The sequence below is a fragment of the Erpetoichthys calabaricus genome, chromosome 15, assembly GCF_900747795.2.
Source record: "Erpetoichthys calabaricus chromosome 15, fErpCal1.3, whole genome shotgun sequence".
Lineage (NCBI taxonomy): Eukaryota > Metazoa > Chordata > Cladistia > Polypteriformes > Polypteridae > Erpetoichthys > Erpetoichthys calabaricus.
In genome coordinates, this window is record NC_041408.2 from 13,625,103 (window position 1) to 13,645,429 (window position 20,327).

General features: G+C 36.7%; 1 protein-coding gene across 2 annotated transcripts in view; it reads left to right on the forward strand.

Moving 5' to 3' along the window:
• sdccag8 (SHH signaling and ciliogenesis regulator sdccag8) overlaps positions 1-20,327 on the forward strand; it is a 186,590-nt gene that overhangs the window by 83,193 nt on the left and 83,070 nt on the right. For both annotated transcript variants that reach the window (XM_028820549.2, XM_051919547.1), the window contains one exon: positions 18,511-18,638. In XM_028820549.2, the coding sequence (XP_028676382.2) occupies positions 18,511-18,638 (128 nt within the window). The remainder of the gene's footprint in view (positions 1-18,510; positions 18,639-20,327) is intronic.

The window sequence follows — 20,327 nt, forward strand, 5'->3', positions numbered from 1 at the left end:
TTTAATATTAATTCACGTTAAGTTGAATCTGCCACATACCTGCCTAGTTTGAAGTTTGTTCTGGCCTATCTGTATGATTCAGCTGTTCCACCTAATTAAGTTTAGTTAGTTACATTACTATCTAGATCATCTATATAAATTTTAAACGACCAGTTATCTCTGCATTGATCCCAGAAGCACACCACTTTTAACACTGGCTTATTTTGGAAGAAAGTCCTTCAGATTATAATGCTTGACTTTTTGTGCTAATTTTGTAAGCATTTAACACAGTGACCTTTGAATTTTTTTGTTTAGTTTGATCACAGACCCTTCAGATTAGTCTGTCAAAGTCTGAAAATGAAGTTGAATAATTTTGTATACAGTCCCCTGATCAAATACTTTCCTTTCTTTGTCATAGATGTCTAGCATATTTAGTGAAACATGGCCTCTCCTCTCTAAAACTGTTTTGACTGTTCAGTATTATTCTATCATTTCCTATTGTTTCAAAAGTAAACATGTCTTGCATTGCATGTTATGTACTTTTAGAAATGCACCACTGCTCCTCAACGATAATCATGCTTAAAAGATTATCTCATTTAAACCTGGCTGCATTTGCTGAAAACTACCTTGTTAAAATTTCATTTTGTAGTCTTAGTTTTCGCATATACTGTATGTTCTGACAAAACACTTAGTAAATAAAGCACAGGTGTGGTCAGTTAACAAATTCCTAGAGAGAAAAAGTTTGGCCCCAAAGCGAAGTTTCACTGACTGACTAAACCCATCATGGGTAGCAGCTTTACATATCTGTGTACTTCCCTAAAAAAGGACAGGTGCAATCATATTTCAGAATGAAATATAACCTGTAGTCTTCCCCTTTATAATTGGGGAATCCGTGCAAACTTTGGTAGAGAGAGGTTCAATGTTGTGGATTTGCATACCAGACATACTAGATGATCACTAGATCCTGTTGGTTGAGTTACACTACTCCCCTAATTGCTATCCCGGTTTTTACAAATTAATAAAATTGTTTTAACATAATTTGTTAAAAAGAAGTCACTGATTGTATATATTAATTCCTTGTCCTGTGTTTTGGTATTTGTAGGGATTTCATTGTTAATTTTATATAATAAGGGTACCCCATTACTGTAAAATTGTACTGTGATCTTGCTTTTTGATACTTTTAGGTTTTACTTGTATATTGACAGTTACTTTTATTGGTGGTGGGGGGGGGGGGGGGGGGGGAGTATTTACCCACTCCCAGTGTTTAGCCTACTGTATATTTTTGCTGCATTTTAGTTCAGATCCACATATCCTCCTTGTGTGTGTGTGTGTGTGCATAATAATATACAGTATAAACACACAATGTCAGTTCATGCAGTTGCAGATAAGATTATCTTTTTAATGGGTGGTGTTATTATTACTAATGTTTAATAACTGTTCTCTTTATTTCACTTTAAAAGTGATTACGCAATACAGATTTGTAAAAGACAGAAATCAGACCTTGATTATTGATATTAAAGTGCATGAGCATTTTTTAAAATTCTTTAGATAGCTGGTAATGAATCTGTAAAAGTGAAGTGTTCTAATTAGGTAACTGCTGGCTCATTTTTAGGTTTGTATTAGTAGTTTCCATTTAAAGGACCGATAAGGTCCATGAATCGAATTAGGAGAAGTGACGATTCAGTTCTTTACTCTGTCCTCCATCTTCTTGTTTAAATTGGAGTTGCTGGCTTAGCCCCATCCACCCTCTTTACCTTACAGATCCTATAAATGATTATACTTCAGAGCAAATAGTATATTTATTTAATTATTTATTTATTATAATAAGTTAATTTACTCTAAATGATTAAATCTGATAGTTCTCTTGGAAATGACTCTTTATGTTGGACAAAGTCAACAAACCAGATTAGTTTTTCAAAGGACCATTTATGAATCTTATTCATAAATCCAAAATTGCTGTTGAATCCCATGCATTGTTTTCTAGTGCCTTGATCTGAAACAATCTTATCATTAATACTATAAAATTTCAACTGCAAATGTAAATATAAATGCCAGATACTACTGTTTTAGCACTGTGCATCTGGCAAGTTGTTTTAACAGATCAGCACTCTCATTAGAAAAACTCAAGTGGCATAATGGCCTAAACTCTCCAACTGGACCACAAGAACCTACTTTGCAGTTAAGTAAGAACAATGTAGAAAATGAAAGCATGGTATTTTAGATTTTCTCTTTTTATACCTTTTTGTGATCTTTTTAAACATTTATATTTTTGATAAGCCCAGTATTTTTTTATTTGCAGTGATAAATTTGAAAAGGGTCTGCTTTGAAGGTTGTGAGGTTTGATTTTTACTGATAAATGAGACTTTTTGGAAGAGAGATTTTTTCATGTCCTGTGAGATGAGACTTTTGCCTTGAGATTTTGTAAACTGGTTAAGGTAAATTTCACACATAGATTGGGAAGTTTTTCTTTACCCAGAGAACCATAGACACTTGGAATAAGCTCCCAAGTAGCGTGGTAGACGGTAAGACTTTAGGGACTTTCAAAACTAGACTTGATTTTTTTTTTTTTTTTTTTTTTTAAAGAAGAATTAAGTAAATAAGACTGGCTAGCTTTGTTGGGCTGAATCGCCTGTTCTCGTCTAGATTGTTCTAATGTTATAAAAGTTAAAAACAAATAGGAATTTTATGCAAAGGTCTATCTTTGCTTTTCAATTGTCTGTAATTATCTAGGATAAAATATATAAGATGGCACTGGTTTATAGCTTCTTTTTATAGGACATGCACTCTACAGTACATGGGCAGACAGTATGGAATAGAAACGTAATGGTTATTCTTGTAGATTTGCTATTTATATAGTTTTTTTGCATTTACAGTATCTCACAAAAGTGAGTACCCCCTCACATTTATGTAAATATTTTATTATATCTTTTCATGGGACAACACTGAAGATATGACACTTTGATACAATGTAAAGTAGTCAGTGTACAGCTTGTATAACAGTGTAAATTTTCTGTCCCCTCAAAATAACTCAACACACAGCCATTAATGTCTAAATCACTGGCAACAAAGTGAGTACACCCCCCAATGAAAAATGTCCAAATTGTGCCCTAAGTGTCAATATTTTGTGTGGCCAACATTATTTTCCAGCACTGCCTTAACTCTCTTTGGCATGGAGTTCACTAGAGCTTCACAGGTTGCCACTGGAATCCTCTTCCACTCCTCCATGACAACATCACGAAGCTGATGGGTGTTAGAGACCTTGTGCTCCTCCCCCTTCCGTTTGAGGATGCCCCACAGATGCTCAATAGGATTTAGGTCTGGAGACATGCTTGGCCAGTCCAGCACCTTTACCCTCAGTTTCTTTAGCAAGGCAGTGGTCGTCTTGGAGGTGTGTTTGGGGTCGTTATCATGTTGGAATACTGCCCTGCGGCCCAGTTTCCGAAGGGAGGGGATCATGCCCTGCTTCAGTATGTCACAGTACATGTTGGCATTCATGGTTCCCTCAATGAACTGTAGCTCCCCAGTGCCGGCAGCACTCATGCAGCCCCAAACCTTGACACTCCCACCACCATGCTTGACTGTAGGCAAGACACACTTGTCTTTGTACTCTTCACCTGGTTGCTGCCACACACGCTTGACACCATCTGAACCAAATAAGTTTACCTTGGTCTCATCAGACCACAGGACATGGTTCCAGTAATCCATGTCCTTAGTCTGCTTGTCTTCAGAAAACTGTTTGTGGGCTTTCCTGTGCATCATCTTTAGAATAGTTTTCCTTCTGGGACGACAGCCATGCAGACCAATATGATGCAGTGTGCGGCATATGGTCTGAGCACTGACAGGCTGACCCCCCACCCCTTCAACCTCTGCAGCAATGCTGGCAGCAGTCATACGTCTATTTTCAAAGGACAACCTCTGGATATGACGCTGAGCACGTGCACTCAACTTCTTTGGTCAACCATGGTGAAGCCGGTTCTGAGTGAAACCTGTCCTGTTAAACCATTGTATGTTCTTGGCCACAGTGCTGCAGCTCAGTTTCAGGGTGTTGGCAATCTTCTTATAGCCTATGCCATCTTTATGTAGAGCAACAATTCTTTTTTTCAGATCTTCAGAGAGTTCTTTGCCATGAGGTACCATGTTGAACTTCCAGTGACCAAGTATGAGAGAGTGTGAGAGCGATAACACCAAATTTAACACACCTGCTCCCCATTCACACCTGAGACCTTGTAACACTAATGAGTCACATGACACCGGGGAGGGAAAATGGCTAATTAGGAACAATTTGGACATTTTTTCACTTAGGGGTGTACTCACTTTTGTTGCTAGCGGTTTAGACATTAATGGCTGTGTGTCGAGTTATTTTGAGGGGACAGCAAATTTACACTGTTGGACAAGCTGTACACGGACTACTTTACATTGTGTCAAAGTGTCATATCTTCAGTGTTGTCCCATGAAAAGATATAAGAAAATATTTACAAAAATGTGAGGGATGTACTAATGTTTGTGAGATACTGTAAACAGTGTCTAAAGACAATTTCTTGTCAGTACCTTCTGGAAGTTAAAATACTTTTAAACAACCCAAGTACATTATGTTCTCTACCATTGTCTGTCTTTTATTTTGAGAACTGTTGTTTGTCTACAGGTGGAATTTTACATGATTTTTTGATGATCCCCTTATTCTCAGTAACACGATGACATTGTAAAATACAGTAGTAGAATTTGTGCCACTTGTAACTTCAGTCCTATTGTGAAATATAATGGTGATAGTAAAAAGAGTCTATATCATGTTGTTTCAGGTTTGGCTGGGGCATCATGTAGGACGTGGTGTGGTGATTTAAACTGAACTAAGATCATGACTAACTAAAGTTTGTCATCTAAATATACCAAAATTAGTCTCATAATTAACAGCTGTTATTTAAGGGCAGAGATTGTGAATTGCTTAAAAAAAAAACTGTCAAAAGATGATTACAAACAGAGGGACATTTGCCCAGGCAATAAGTAAGAATTAAACTTGGCTTTTGATCATTACAGCATTCCAATTTTGTACATCAGTGTTACCAGCTGTTTTTCAATATCATTATAGCTAACTACTCTCTACTTTCTGCTATGGCTGAGAAAATGGCAACTTTTTCTCCTCTGATTTTTGCAAATGCTTTAGCAAATTACAGACAGCTCAGTAAATAATTCCATTTCCTTTAATTGCATTTAATACATAGATAAAAAAGTGTCTTGTGCTTTTTCTGTATTATATTTTCAGGTTTAGAAGGAATTATACAAGTACTAGTGAGGTCCTGCAAATTCTACTGTGGTCACCCAAAGGCTGCTAGGGGCCAATGAATTGTGTGTTTGTATTAAATGCACTGACAGGCAGTGTGGTTTAGGGGTAAGACATGGACTTCAAAGCCTAGGGTTGCCAGTACACACCCTAATTCCCATGTGCCCTGAGCAAGTCACTTTACCTGCCCACAATTACAGAGAGATAGTACAATTATTTTTTATATATTTATTGCAATTGGGGTACAGGAAGCTGAACTAGTCTGAGAGAGAGAGAGATGTTAGAGGACAGGTAACCCTCATCTTAGCAAGCGTATGGAGTCACAGAGACAAGAGATCATGGTAAATGTGAATAACTACAAAGCTGCTCTAAGCAATTGCAACAATGATGTGGAAAAATACTGCCTATCCTGGTGTTGGTATATACTTTATATTTTTGTGTGTTCAGTTCTGGAGAAATTAGTTTCCTTCTCAAGTTTATTAAAATGCTCCAAGACAGACTAAATGTATTTCAATGGGCTTTTATATGAGTGAATGTGTTCAGCAATGGACACACCTTTTTGCTTATTATTTTCTAGTACTTTTGTGAAACTGACTCAATTTCTTTTGGCTGTCACAGTACCTTAGTGCATAGGTGTCCCTAGTTGGTCTTATCTGGACAATATATGGTGCAGCTTTCTTTTTTTAATATTGTACAGTTTTAATGGCTATTTTATGTTGTCTAGCACACAGTTTCTTAAACTACAGTCGCAACCAGGTTGTCTGCTTTTAAGACGTGGAAAGTCATGACTCATCATTCTATTCAATGGTAAAGGGTCGCATATGGTGTTTCAAGTGTCTCACGATGGGTTGCCACAGGCAGTTTAAGCAATCAGTTGCTCAGCTTGGCCTTAAAAAGGGGTGCCAGAGTACAGAGAGTGGAGATTTGGATCTGAGGAGAGAGAAAAGATGCAGCAACTGATCAATCAAGGGTTTGAAACGGCACAAGTGGAGTGAAAGCACATTGGTTGGGAGAAATGTAATTGAAAGGAAATTGAAAGCAGCATGGTTGAATGGGTTGCATCTCTAATCTGATGGCTGTGCCTTCAGGGAGAGCAGGGTCATCAGTTTTCTTCTGCAGTGAGGACCAGGGATTGACAACATTTGAGATAGCGAAATACGACAGCTCAGGAGTCCTGGTTCACTGACGATGTCTAAGCTGGAGATCAGGGAAGACATTCAGACACCAGAGGAAGAATGTTATCAGATGTGGTGTGAGGAAGGAGTGAGTGAAGCAAACAATAAGTCACTACAGTATTTGCCATGTGCTGGTGAGATTTGGCCCCATCCACGGACAGAGAGCCAAAGGGATTTTCTAGATTAGAACTGCTCAGGAAAGGATGTTGGGAACATTTTTCCATTTGTTTTTAACAATTTTATTTACAATTTTATCTACTTTCAAAAAAATAGACACCTCTGATACAGTTTGTTTAAGAGAAAATGTTTATTTAAACATTTATTTCTTTATGGATTTTTATAATTGCAGTGTTTGCACAATGCAATCCTGTTGTCTCCTCACTTACCATAGTCTGGCCTTTGCTTACTAACCACAAGATGGCCAGGAGTAGGAGCCAGTGGTGAAAGGCTTTGGGCATTGCTGTCCAAATGTTATTTTTTTAATTGTTATTGTTTGGTGTCAGTTATGAATACTTAACTTTAGGAATTCCTGAATGTTAACATGCGTTTTTCTATCACTCGGATAGGGTTGTTTAGAGAACATTATGGTCATACTATTTTTCTACAGTTGTGCCTCTTGAATTTTAATAAATCAGTTCTATTAATGTTTAATATTTACTCTCATTTTTTTATGGTAGACATTGTAATTCTGGAATTTCTTTCCCAGAAGTCTTTTCAAAAGACTTTTTAATCTCAGTTATCATTTGGTTTTTTTTTTAGTTTCTTTTGAATGATTTTGAGTATACACTCATATGAAAAAGTTTGGAAACCCCTCTTAATTGTTTGGATTTTTGTTTATCATTGGCCGAGCTTTCAAAGTAGCAACTTCCTTTTAATATGACATGCCTTATGAACACAGTAGTATTTCAGCAGTGACATTAGGTTTATTGGATAAACAGAAAATATGCAATATGCCTCATAACAAAATTAGACAGGTGCCTAAATTTGGGCACCCCAACAGAGATATGACATCAATACTTACATTTGCAAAAGGAGGCTCAACTAACAGCCTCTAGATGCCTCCTATAGCCTTTCATGAGTGTCTGGATTCTGGATGGAGGTATTTTTGACCGTTCTTCCATACAAGATCTCTCTAGTTCAGTTAAATTTGATGGCTGCCGGGCACAGACAGCCTACTTCAAATCATCCCATAGATTTTCGATGATATTCAAGTCAGGGGGCTGTGACAGCCATTCCAGAACATTGTATTCTCCCTCTGCATGACTGCCTTTGTAGATTTCAAACTGTGTTTTGGGTCATTGTCTTGTTGGAATATCCAACCTCTGCATAACTTCAACTTTGTGAGTGATGCTTGAACATTATACTGAAGAATTTATTGATATTGGGTTGAATTCATCCAACCCTCGACTTTAACAAGGGCCCCAGTCCCTGAACTAGCCACACAGCCCCACAGCATGATGGAACCTCTATGAAATTTGACAGTAGGCAGCAGGTGTTTTTCTTGGAATGCGGTGTTCTTCTTCCACCATGCAAACCGCTTTTTGTTATGACCAAATAACTCAGTTTTTGTCTCATCATTCCAAAGCACTTTGTTCCAAAATGAATCTGGCTTGTCTAAATGAGCATTGACATACAACAAGCAACTCAGTTTGTGGTGTGAGTGCAGAAAGGGCTTCTTTCTCATCACCCTGCCATACAGATGTTCTTTGTGCAAATTGTGCTGAATTGTAGAACGATGTACAGATACACCATCTGCAGCAAGATGTTCTTGCAGGTCTTTGGAAGTGATCTGTGGGTTGTCTGTCACCATTCTCACAATCCTGCCCATATGCCGCTCCTGTATTTTTCTTGGCCTGCCAGACCTGCTGGGTTTAACAGCAACTATGCCTGTGGCCTTCCATTTCCTGATTCCATTCCTTACAGTTGAAACTGACAGTTTAAACCTCTGCGATAACTTTTTGTAGCCTTCCCCTAAACCAGGAGATTCAACAATCTTTGTTTTCAGATCTTTTGAAAGATGCTTTGAGGATCCCATGCTGTCACTCTTCAGAGGAGAGTCAAAGGGAAGGAAGCACAACTTGCAATTGACCACCTTAAATACCTTTATATCTCATGATTGGACACACCTGTCTATGAAGTTCAAGGCTTAACGAGCTAATCCAACCTATTTGGTGTTGCAAGTAATCAGCATTGAGCAGTGACAGGCATTCAAATCAGCAAAGTAAAAAAGGGTACCCAAATTTTTGCACAGCCAGTTTTTCACATTTGATTTAATTTCATACAACTAAATACTGCTTCACTAAAAATCTTTGTTCGGAAAACACTCCAGTACTCCGATGTTCCTAGGAAATGATAGACATACCACAGTTATCTTTTTTTATTGAAAGGAGAGTCAATTATTATGCAGGCTGAGAGGGGTTCCCATACTTTTTCATATGACTGTAACTCCTGTTTACTTTTTGGTCATAATTCTTAGGCTATTTGGTATACCTGGTGACTAATCTACTGTACTGTAACAAAATGACAGAAATGAGATAAAGAGTTGCAGTACTAATTAGTCAAGCCCTGTAGAGTGAAATAAATAAGTCAAGAAACAAGTTGAAAGTGCACAAAACAAAATGATGACCATTCAAGTTGTTTAGAATCAAAAATCCCTTATATAGGAAATCACTGTTGTTAATTTTGCACATTCCGATGCAAGTTTCAGAAATGAATGCAGAATTCCAGTATAGTATGTTTAAATCTCATCCAAGGTGGAAGGGGAGAGACTTCTGGTCTGTTGGCAGAGGATGTGAATGTCAGTAGTCAGGAGGTGAGTTGTTACTGGAAGCACAAGAGGAGGAGGACTCTTGGGCTTGGGAGAGGTATTGCCCTCATTATTACAGCTTTGTAGTAACTCCCTTTTCACACATGCCTGACTCTACCTATTCTTTAGGTACACATTTATCTTCTGATCCTTCTACGCACCTTTGTGGCTTGCCACAGTAATTTTGTACATGGTAGAACTTAGTCTTTAATATTCCTCATAATTTGATTTTATCTGTGTATTGCACCAATTCAGAATATATCTGAATATTATAAATTGCAAAATTATAGGCTGGTGGTACAATGTATACTGCTGTTGATTTTCTGGGTTTAGTGTCCCGAGTTTGAATTTATATTTCAGATTGTTGTCTGTGTGGAGTTTGCCACTACTTCCCATGTCTGCATGAGATTTCCTGTGACATCCCATGAAGTTAATTAGCAGTTCTTAATTGGCACTATATGGGTGTGTGCATGTGTCATGTGGTGGACTAGTGTCCTATCTAGGGTTGTTTCCTTCTCTGTAGCCTGTGCTGCAGACTGCCATGACACTGAATTGGATTAGGATGGTTTGAGCATGTGCCATAAGTTAATTGCAAACAGCGGCGTTCTTTATCTAAAATGATCCTTCTTTTGTAGTACTCGTGCAGCTAAAAGTTTCAAATGAATGTTCCAAATAAAGTTTTGAGAAATCTATGGAATGTATGAAAATATTTGAGAATGTTAAAAACGATATATTTTTCTTATTTTACCCTTTGCAGAGAATTACAATAAAAAATGAAAATGCTTGCTGTTAAGAAGTATTTTCATTAATGATGCTATTTAAGCTCATTATTATTATAAATGGTTTTAAACAAAGATAAACACCTTACAGAATATACTGTGGCCTAAATGATGATCGCCACAAAATATATATATGTATTTTTCATATTGCAGACAATTCGAGACCATTTTATTTTTGTCTCTTCTGTATCTTTCAGTTTTTAGACTGTCAGGCTATAGTTGTAGCTTTTATCATGGCACTAGCTAAGCAATAGAAATAAAGTAAAAGTTTTTCACTACTTAGTTTCAGGTTTGATCATATATAAGAATTGGTGCCTGCCGTCACATCATTGAATACAAGACAGAAGTTTCCTTTAATGCAACACAAGTGTATCACAGGGTGTACAAAGACACCCACACTCATGCCAGGGCTGTATAACATTGGCAAAAAATCAAGCAGCTTGTGTCTGGCCTGTAGGAGGAAAGCAAAGTCCCTGAAGGAAATTTACGTGACCAAAGGGAATGAAATATACACTCCACACAGAAGGCATCACAGTTTGAATTCTGAGCCCAGGAGTCAAGCATTGTGAGACACAAATGTTATCCATCATTCCAAATGAAAAGTAACAAAGAAATGACTTTAAAATAGCAGGCATGAAAATTTTGTTAATCAAGTTTTATGTATTGTATAAATCTAAAAAGCAGATGGTAGTCTTTTGAGTATATGTATTTTGCAGTAAATTCAGAAGTCACATTCAATTTTTATGTATTATGACTTTAAAAAACTTACAAAACATAAATGGCATCAGATTTGTTATTTCCCTTGAATCATAACTAATTGCACTTAGTACAATTATTTTTTTCTCAATTTTTCTTTTTTTAATGGTTGTTTAGACAATAATAATATTTACATTTTATTTATGTAGAAGCCAGAATTGTTAGAGTTAATTTGCACTTAACAGATGGTTTTGTGCCCCATACATTTCTCTACAAGGCATAGATAACTGTACCTGGATGACAGTGAATGTTGAAATATCTGGTTATGGAATGAGGATATGCATGCAGAATCAGCTACTCAAATCACTAGTAAGTGTGTGCACTATTTTCCTTATCATATTCCAAAGACAAGCCTTTCAGGTTAATTAGTGGTTCTATGTTGGCCCTGTTTAGTGATCCCTACATATATTTGTATGTGTGCCCTGTCCAGGACTGGTTTCTTCCTGTGCTTGATGTTGCCAGGATTGGCTCTAGTCCTCCGTGACCCTGAACAGGATTAAGCTCACTGAAAATGCTTTGTTATTTATTGATTTGTTTCATGATGTACTGTATGTTCTGAGAAGACTATACCAGTCTCCCTGTTCTTACCAAAAGTCTTTAGGACCTCTGGGGAAAAATACCAGGTGTTTCCAGAGCAGCTGCATGATGTACTGTCTCTAGGGTATTGCCACTGTTGCTCCACACCCCTCAGTTTCTCATCCTCAAATGGAGAGATGGCTGTGAAATCAGGATGTTCCAATTAGTATGGAGTATGTTACCAGTTGAACTAAAGGGAACTTGCTCCATTTAGCTGAGCAAGCCAGCTTTTGACTTAAGCTGCAACTGCAAGCATATAATATTATACAGCATTAAGCTCTTTCTGTCTCAGACTTGCTGCCCCTCATTACACTGTCCTGGACAATGTCTCTAGGTCTCTACCCCATGGGTCATGCATAACACAATTCCAATAGGATGCATCCAGGGACATCCATACTAGATATATAAACAATCTTTCTTAAACTTCTCGATGTAGTTCAGAAGTGCTTTATAGTGACATTTGCTTAAATATAAAGAGGTCCCACAAAATTAACACCTGATGTCTGCCCACCATTCCCTGCTTATGAATTGTCCTTGGCTGCATTTCATGAATATAACAGTCTCACTCCACAAGCATCAAGCTTTATAAATTAGCAGGTGTAACTGTATTACAACTATAACTATCTTTTCTAGGTACTATGTATTTTCACTTATAAATGCAGACATCAGAACACTGTTTTTCTGGGGTTGTCTTGTCTTTCTGCCTTTGAATAAAAAAGTCCTCTAATGGGTTTGCCTAACTGCCTACAATTCAAACAACACAATAAAGAACAGGGCAGTCCAGAACTCCATTGCCTAAACAGCTGTTCTTCTCTGAGTGTTTGTGACTTCCCACCCTCAGAATTCCACCGTGGCTTTCAAGCTCTGGTGTTTGATACACAAAAACTCCACTGAAAGATTCACAAATAGAAGATGATGCAGAGTAGGGGTGCATGGTTTTGCAGTATTACAAATATTCATTTGAAGACTTCGACTTTCAAGTCAATTATGGGGTAACCCTTCTTGTGAGTGAACAACAAAATAAATTAACCCTTGAAAATTATATTTGAAAGCAGATTTCCAGTGTAATTATTTAATAGTCATTTAATGTAAGCAATAGGTAAGTACAGAATAAAAGAACTATAAAGCAAACACAGCAGCATCAGTACCTATGTTTCCTATGTGGTGAGCATTGACTGTTGCACATGTCATATTGGGTAGGAAAAATAATAATTTTTTTATTCTATGTTGTTTGGAAACATTTCTGAGCCATTGTCACTTTTAGCATTGCATAACTTATGACACACACCTGAATTTATTTTTATCATTTCAACTGGTCATGCTGACCCAAAGAACTTTCTACACTAATCTAACTGCTCACTTCTCTTGGTGCTTTAAGCTGCTGTGTAATTTACAAAAAAAAAAAAAAAACAATTACACATAAAGAATTTTCTTGAATCAGATATTTAATGAAAATTACCCTAATTCTATGGAGTCTTTTCTGAGCACAGTTACCAGGGGGTTTATATCTTTGCAGTTCTGTTCATCCTCCGTATGTCATCTTTTGTGAGTTAAAAGATGATCACAAAGAAAAATCTCTAAGTAGCAGTCATCCTTTCCTTGGTGCTTTCTCTGACACTCACTGCTCTCTTTTTCTGTCTCTCTCACCACATACCTGCTGTTTTGTGCCCCAGTGATTATTAACTCTAAAGTGATTAAACAGATTTAAAAAGTCAAAGTTGTGGGGATCATACTGATATCTTAAGATATAAATAGAGCTTTGATTGCAAAGTAACAATATTTTTGCCAAGTAAAAAATAGCTCGAGTCTGTAAAATGCTGAAGATGAATGAAGAAGTAGCCAGTGACGAAAATGTATGAAAAGCTACGTATATTGAGGTCTTGTTGAGGAATTGAAAACAAGAATGTCATGCTTTTGCTCATTTAAGACTTATAAATTAAATGGTAAAAATTATATATTTTTCAGAATTAAATTAATGTAGTGTTCCACCAAATACTTGATTTTGGCATGTGTTATAGGCCAAATCAGGCAATCAAGTAATTACCCTTAAGCAGCCAACTCTGGACTTGTAGTATTTCAACTAAAACATACCTTTCAATAGTTGCATTTTCAATGCAATCTTGAAATTTACAATGTGACCTGATACATATATAATTAAAGGGCTAATTAATTTTCTAATCTAAATCCACTTAATCTAAAAGTAGGGAATGTGGAGCCAGACTTTTTATTGACTCGCTGAGTGCAAGGCAAGAGACAATTTTAAACAGAGGTACACTCCATCTCAGGGTACACATCTCTGCATATAAAAACTAAACGTAGTATTCTCACAGAATTGAACTTGTGTCAAAGATGTAATTGTAGTTTTTTTTCCCCCGATCTTTTATAGTCTACTGTATTGTAGTAAATGAGAATCGGACAGCATGATGAGTTGGGGTACCACCCTGATTAACCCCATTTAATCGAGTGCCAAAGAAATGGAAAAAGAACAGAAAATCAAAGTCAATGGTGTCTGCCAAGCAACAAAAGGTTGCTTCAGAGCAGGAGCGCTGTCTTTCTTTTAGTCGCTAGTTCAAAATGGAATGCCTACTTCCAGTGGCCATCTTGTTTTTAAAGAGGGATCCTGGACTAAAAAGGAAGTGATGTCAGAAGTATTCAGCTGATGTCCTGTGTACTGTGATGATGTATTGTGTGGATGGGAATGGAGACTTTATTAGCAACAGTGCCCCCTTCTCAACATCATGTGATATCACATACCATGTGAGAGCCCTTAAAATGCCACCTAAGCATGTGGGTTGACACTATAAATACTTAAGAGTGAACGGAATTAACCATAACATCTGTCTTAAGGATAAAAGAAGCATAAGCTCTGTTAAAAGTTCTTATCTATTACCAACTAGATTTAGAGTAAAAATGATCATCTTTGTAATAATGTTCATGTTTAAATTATAGTTTTTTATTTTATTATGCTTTAAAATGATGTATTATAGCATTAAGGTGCAATTCTAACAGTAACATTTTGCAATCTACTGTATAGATATAACAGTTTATTCCAGTAGTTTGGCATTTCTTTTTAACACAAGAACATTTTTCTTTTTTTTCTTTTTTTAATGTCTTATAAATTAAAGGTGAGTGAAGAGTAATCAATATAGTACGCATTTGGAATGTTTTGGTGCCAGAGGGCAAGTGTCGTCTTTTGATCCAGTTAATTGAGAGTAGAGTGAAATTGTAGAGTACAGTGAAACATTTTGTCCACATAGACCTTTGTGAGAGGCAAGATTTTACAAAATAGATAAGAAATCATCAATATCTTCAATTATGAGCTACAGGATTTACTGAGGAAGGCATAACACTTCTTCCCCTGGCAGAGCTTAAAAAAATGAATTTATTTATATAGGAAAAGGGTTTTCTTTCCTATTGATTAACATATAACATACTTTATTTCCTTTGGGAGAAATAGATAAACATTGGGGTAATCTTTCAAAGACAGATATAGTTGTGAACCTTATTTAAGTAGATCCATGGCAGAAACATATTGTTACTGTTTAAATGCTCTGAGATTAGCACTTCTATGTAGGGTTTATAGAATATCTAAAAATATAAGTTACCCAAATAACGTCTTACCTGAAAATGTAGTAAGATTTAACATGGTTTGGGAAGATGTACTAAATTCCATTTATTTGTACATTTTCTCATATTTTCTGTAAAGTATTTAATTGTGATACATTCTAAAGAATAAAATGAATACTGTCATCTAATGAATATTGTACCTTGTATGTAACAGACAGTAAAATGATACATTGATTTATTTTTTAACTGTGTTCTTGCAACTGAGTGCTTTCATTTACTTTTCTTCTGAACATGAGAAACTGCTGTTATTCCAAATATGTTTCATTTTAGGGTTCCTTTCTACTTCTCAAATGAGTCAATTTACCTTTTTTTTCTCCCCAATTTAAACTGAACTACTGAGATCCCCATGTAATAAAGCTGGTAACAGATGGGCAGCATTAGTTCCTTTCATTTGTTGGCATCCATTTCCACCCTACAAACTTTAGGCAGCTCTGCAGAGGTCTGTAGGATGCTCTAGCAGCTACAGGGGTTGCTGTGGCATAGTGAGTGAAAAAAGGGCCTGCAGGCTTGACCGTTCCTCATGTAATCATTCCCCTGCCAATTTAACTCCACCCTGGAGCTCCTTGGTGCTAATCTGGCCAAAGGGGCAGATGGAATGCACACTGTATATCCCTCAACTGCATTACATATCATACATTGCTTTTTACCCTGCGTCTTGAAATCCATTTTTTTGTAAGTGTCCATGCATTGGCTACATTAGATATGTAGCTTCATGTTAATTTATTATACATAATACTGTGTGTAATGACTGTTTTTGAGTCATTAATGATAATTTCTTTATTTAAATAAAGTTTGTCAACGGCAGCTTTTCTGGGTTTGGTACCTAGTCAACAGCAATAGCTCTAGCAGAGCCAGAGAACAGGCAGTGCTCATTGACAGCAGGTGGTGTGCCTGGAGCCTTTGTGAGTTTGATATATCTTATAGGAAACGGTACTCATAATTACAGAATAAATAGATTAACAATTCCAAAGAGAGGCAGTGAAAAATGAATTCCAAGACATCCATTCCTTTAATTTATATTTTGTTATTTATTTGTTGCAGCATTTATGCATGCAGTCTTTTTACATTTTTAATAATTAGACTTTGTAGTCAAGCATACTCTATTGTTGATGCCTCAACTTTTTTTTCCTTGAACCACTTACTTCAGATTTCCTAAACAATGGCATGGTACAGTGTTCTAATAATGCAGGGAACACCAGCTCTTTTTTCTTCCTTTTTATTAAGCCAACCTTCGTCTTCACAAATTAATTGAAATCCTTTAATTCAGAATAATGACGTTGTGACAAACATCTTGAAGCATTTCAATATGTGTATAAGTTGTTCAGAATTAACATTACAAGAGTAAAGGAACACCATTTGATATTGTAGTTGCTTTTATTAAAAACATGTTGCCCACATCAGTTAATTAGTATTATGTTAGTAGAGTGAAGTTTTATTTTAGTTCTCTCAAAATATTGCCATCAACTCCTACATTCTAAACATTTTTGATTGGCATGGTTATTAAACTAAAGTGAAAGATTTGAATGTGACTTTATTGGAGTAATGTGTACTTGCAGTATGTGTGCATGTTGGGTATGTGTGTGAGCGAGATGGGGAGGGGGTTGCAAATTGGTGCCGGCAGTTCAGTTCACAGTGACCTTGAGGGGGCTTGCGCTTCTTGAAGAAGAAAGCAGAAGCTGGCGGTAAACAAAGTTCACTTCTGACAGATGGATTGAATGACAGAAAGGTTGTGAGTGCCAGAATAGCCCTGGCAGAGGAGGAAATGTTCAGTGGAATCCAACAGGAGAGGAGGTGTGAACAGGTGCGGGGCTGCTGAAGGAAGGGGGACCAGATGGAGGGAGCCAGAGCCAGTTTAGTTGAAGGAAAAAAGGAGGGGGGGGGAGAGAGAGAGAAAGCAGAAATGGGAAAAAACACACACACACAAAAAAAAAAACGTTAAAGGCTATAGGACCGGCAACTAAATACGTGTGTGACAGAGGGTAAATAATGCACAAAGCAAAACTGCACTGTAGGGTGGCACTTGCTTTTTTTTTTTTTTTTTTTTTTTTTTTGAAAAGGGAATAAAACTGTTGGGTCTAGCTTGCATAATGCAGCTTTATCATAGTAATGGGGCTAAATATAATAAATGTGCATAGGCTGACAAGGTGTTGGGCTAAGACCTATAATTAACTTTTTTGTCATTATTTGCAGCTATTTATACATTCTCATATACTACAATAAAAAGTAGAGGTTAAAACATATGTAGACACTCATTTGAATAGTCTAGAAAACATATTGGCACGTTATGCTATGGTGGTTTCATTTCCTTTTTTATACATTTAGAGCATTTAGTTAATGCTCCTAGATGTGACTTAGTTGAACCGTGCTGTGTACAGTATATATGAATGTCTTTCTGTCTAATGAGACCCATCCTTTGCCGCTGGTCTCTGCATGTGTCCACTGTATCACGTCTAGTCTTCCTCCCTTTCTTTCTCTTAGTTTCTTTTTGTTAGTATTTTCCATTCATTCATCCATCCCTTTTGTTTCTGTTATACCTGCGTGTCAAGGTATTTGCCTGCTTCATCTAAATTTGGTCATAGAATTCAAACCTTCTGATGGGCTCTTTGCGATATAAAGCTGTGCATAATCATATGTCAAATATTTTAACCATGAACCTTTTATATTTCTGTCATGTTTCATTTCAAGATATTCAGAAGGCTGCATAGTTGCTGGAAAGGTGTTTACATATTCTAGCAGTTTTAAATGAACAAGCAGCAGCTAAAGCCTATCTTTTTAAGCTGAATGTGAATCCTGCAAAGCAGTTGTTCAGCCTGTGTTAAATGTGTTCAGAATAAAACAGGAAACTGATAATACTTCTTATGTCATGTACTCTGTATAGTACAGTTTTATATTTTCTACAGATGCTTGAAGTTATTATTGACATTTTTTTGCTTGCCTCAAAGTGAAATTAAGATTTAAACAGGAAAATTTAATTTTTAACTTGTTACCCAAGCTAAGTCTATTGGGTAAAGCTGACAAATCACTTACTAATTTTTTTTTTTCTATAGCTTGTATTGTTTTTTTGTATGTAGCTTTTAGTTTCAAAAATTTGGATCTATACATTATGTTGTTTATTTATTAATAAATAATAAAAATAATTAAAAGGGGATTGGGTGGCAAAATGAAAGAGCTACCACATGTAAGAATCCTTTAGATTGTCCAGTATGATGGCTTATTTTCGACTTTGCAATTCAAAAGCTAACTCTTTGTGCTTATTACTACTATTGGGATATTCTCCTGACAAGTCAAAGAAGAATATTGCAAGAAGTGTCTAATCATAAATATGATCATCAAAGACTATTTATACCGCGTGTCAGATTGCAGTGAACTATTTAATTTGAAGAGCTCCTTTGAACACCTAACATGGACAAAGTGTCCAGAATCCACATAAGAGAACAATTTATTTCTTTCTCTTTTGAGAACATTAAACCCTTATTTCCAGCTGCTTTTGGTCTGTCTTTCTGCTTTGGTCTTATTTTTTTTTTTGCATTGTTGCAGGCTAGAGAAGGAAACTGCTCTTCGATGCCGTAGTGATGACGTCAAGGCCTTGACCTTCCAAGCCCAGCTTTGCGAGCAAGAGCTGACACAGAAGATACAGCAAATGGAGGCCCAGCATGACAAAAACGGTAGGTGGCCAGTAGCCCGCCCAATGCCAATACACCTTGCTCACAGAGCTAGACTCGCACCTCACTGAGAAATGACATCAGGAACACCTGTAACCTTTGGCTGGCCAAAGGGAGCAGATGCTCACTACACCAGAGATTCCGAATTACATATTAGTTAGCGTTTAGAAGAGAAAATGGGAAGCATTGCCCACTGTCAGTTGATTTCAGAATGCTGCTCTCACATCTGTTGCACCATCTGGATTATGAGTTTATTTACCTGTGTTCAAGAAACTTAAAGCGTGCTGATGCCAGAACAAAGTGAAAAAAAACAAAGGCCTCCTTTTTGGCTGAGTTTTGTGGGCACACATGTTGTCTAAAGAGAAATGGCATCAGAAGCTCAGCGGGAAATACTCCAGGCTTATGGAATTAGTCCTTTAATACCACAGAGCACTTCCTTCACTAAGCATATAATGGCCACTCTGACAAGCTAATGAGATTTTTTTTCTCTTTTTCCTTTTTAATTGTTATTTAAGGCAGTATTGTCTCTAGATGATTTTTCTTTTTTCTTGTTTTGCTTTCCTGATTTAATGTTTTGAGTTTTTATTTGCATGCCTAAAAACAAAGCAATGTTCACAGATGAAAACTATTCTTTTTAGAGCTTATTATTACTGAAATCAGACTTTCTCTTTGTTTTACTATTATTATAGAACTGGTTATTGGGTGCTTTGCAGCAGTAGTGGTTCCTGAGCAGTAGCTATACATTGTTTGTGCAGTATTTATGCACTCATATCCACTAGTTTGTTTAAGAATGTTAACAAGGATGAAAATGATGCCACGGGAAAGGAGTCTTGTTCAAAAGAAACGAAATTTGCACTGGGAGTGGTAATTTTAAATGATCGTGCAAATGCTGGAGAATAGCACTCTGTTCTCTCTTTATATACTTGATTCCCTGGTAGAGGTAATCCTGAAGGTAAACGGGTGATATTTCCCCAAAACTTTAAAGGATGGGGACACATCTGGTACAAGGGTTGTATGATACCCTAAGTATGAAACAAAAAGCAAATAATATTGTTAGGATGGCAGAAAAGCTTCTGGCTGCCAGAGGACAATGCATGGTCTCTCATAGTTGGGAGAGATGGCACAATGTTGCCTCTTTACAGGTGGGGTTTGGAAGGACTGACATTAAACCAGCTTTGTTGAAAAGGGATCTTAATAGCAGGAGAGAAAAAGTCAGCAGGTGAAATGAAGATATGTGTTTGTGGTACTTTAGGTGTTGGCAAGTAATGAAGCCAGGAGACAGTGATTTCGCACCTGCATATACAGACCCATGCTGGCAGTGAAGTTTTTGTGTTTGTTCTGTTTAGTTGTACTTTTGTGTCTTCAGTTGGTTTATTCCTTTAATCCATTCCCTTTAATTACAGTAAAATACTTTTTCTATAATACAGCTTTCCTCTCTGGAAATATTTAGGGTATGTGGTATCTATAAAAAATATATATATATGCAGCATTTATATAGAGATTTCATAAATAAATGCATAAAATAAGCATTATAATAGAACATTTCATCAATGGGCATGTTTTTCAAGCAGTAGTCTTCCAGGGGTTGGCATTTTCTCCTTTGCATTGTGACTTCTGCAGATGAGGGTCTGGTATTATAGCTTTGCCTTCTGCTTGCTTAATGAAGCTGCTAAAGTGAAATTAACTTGATGC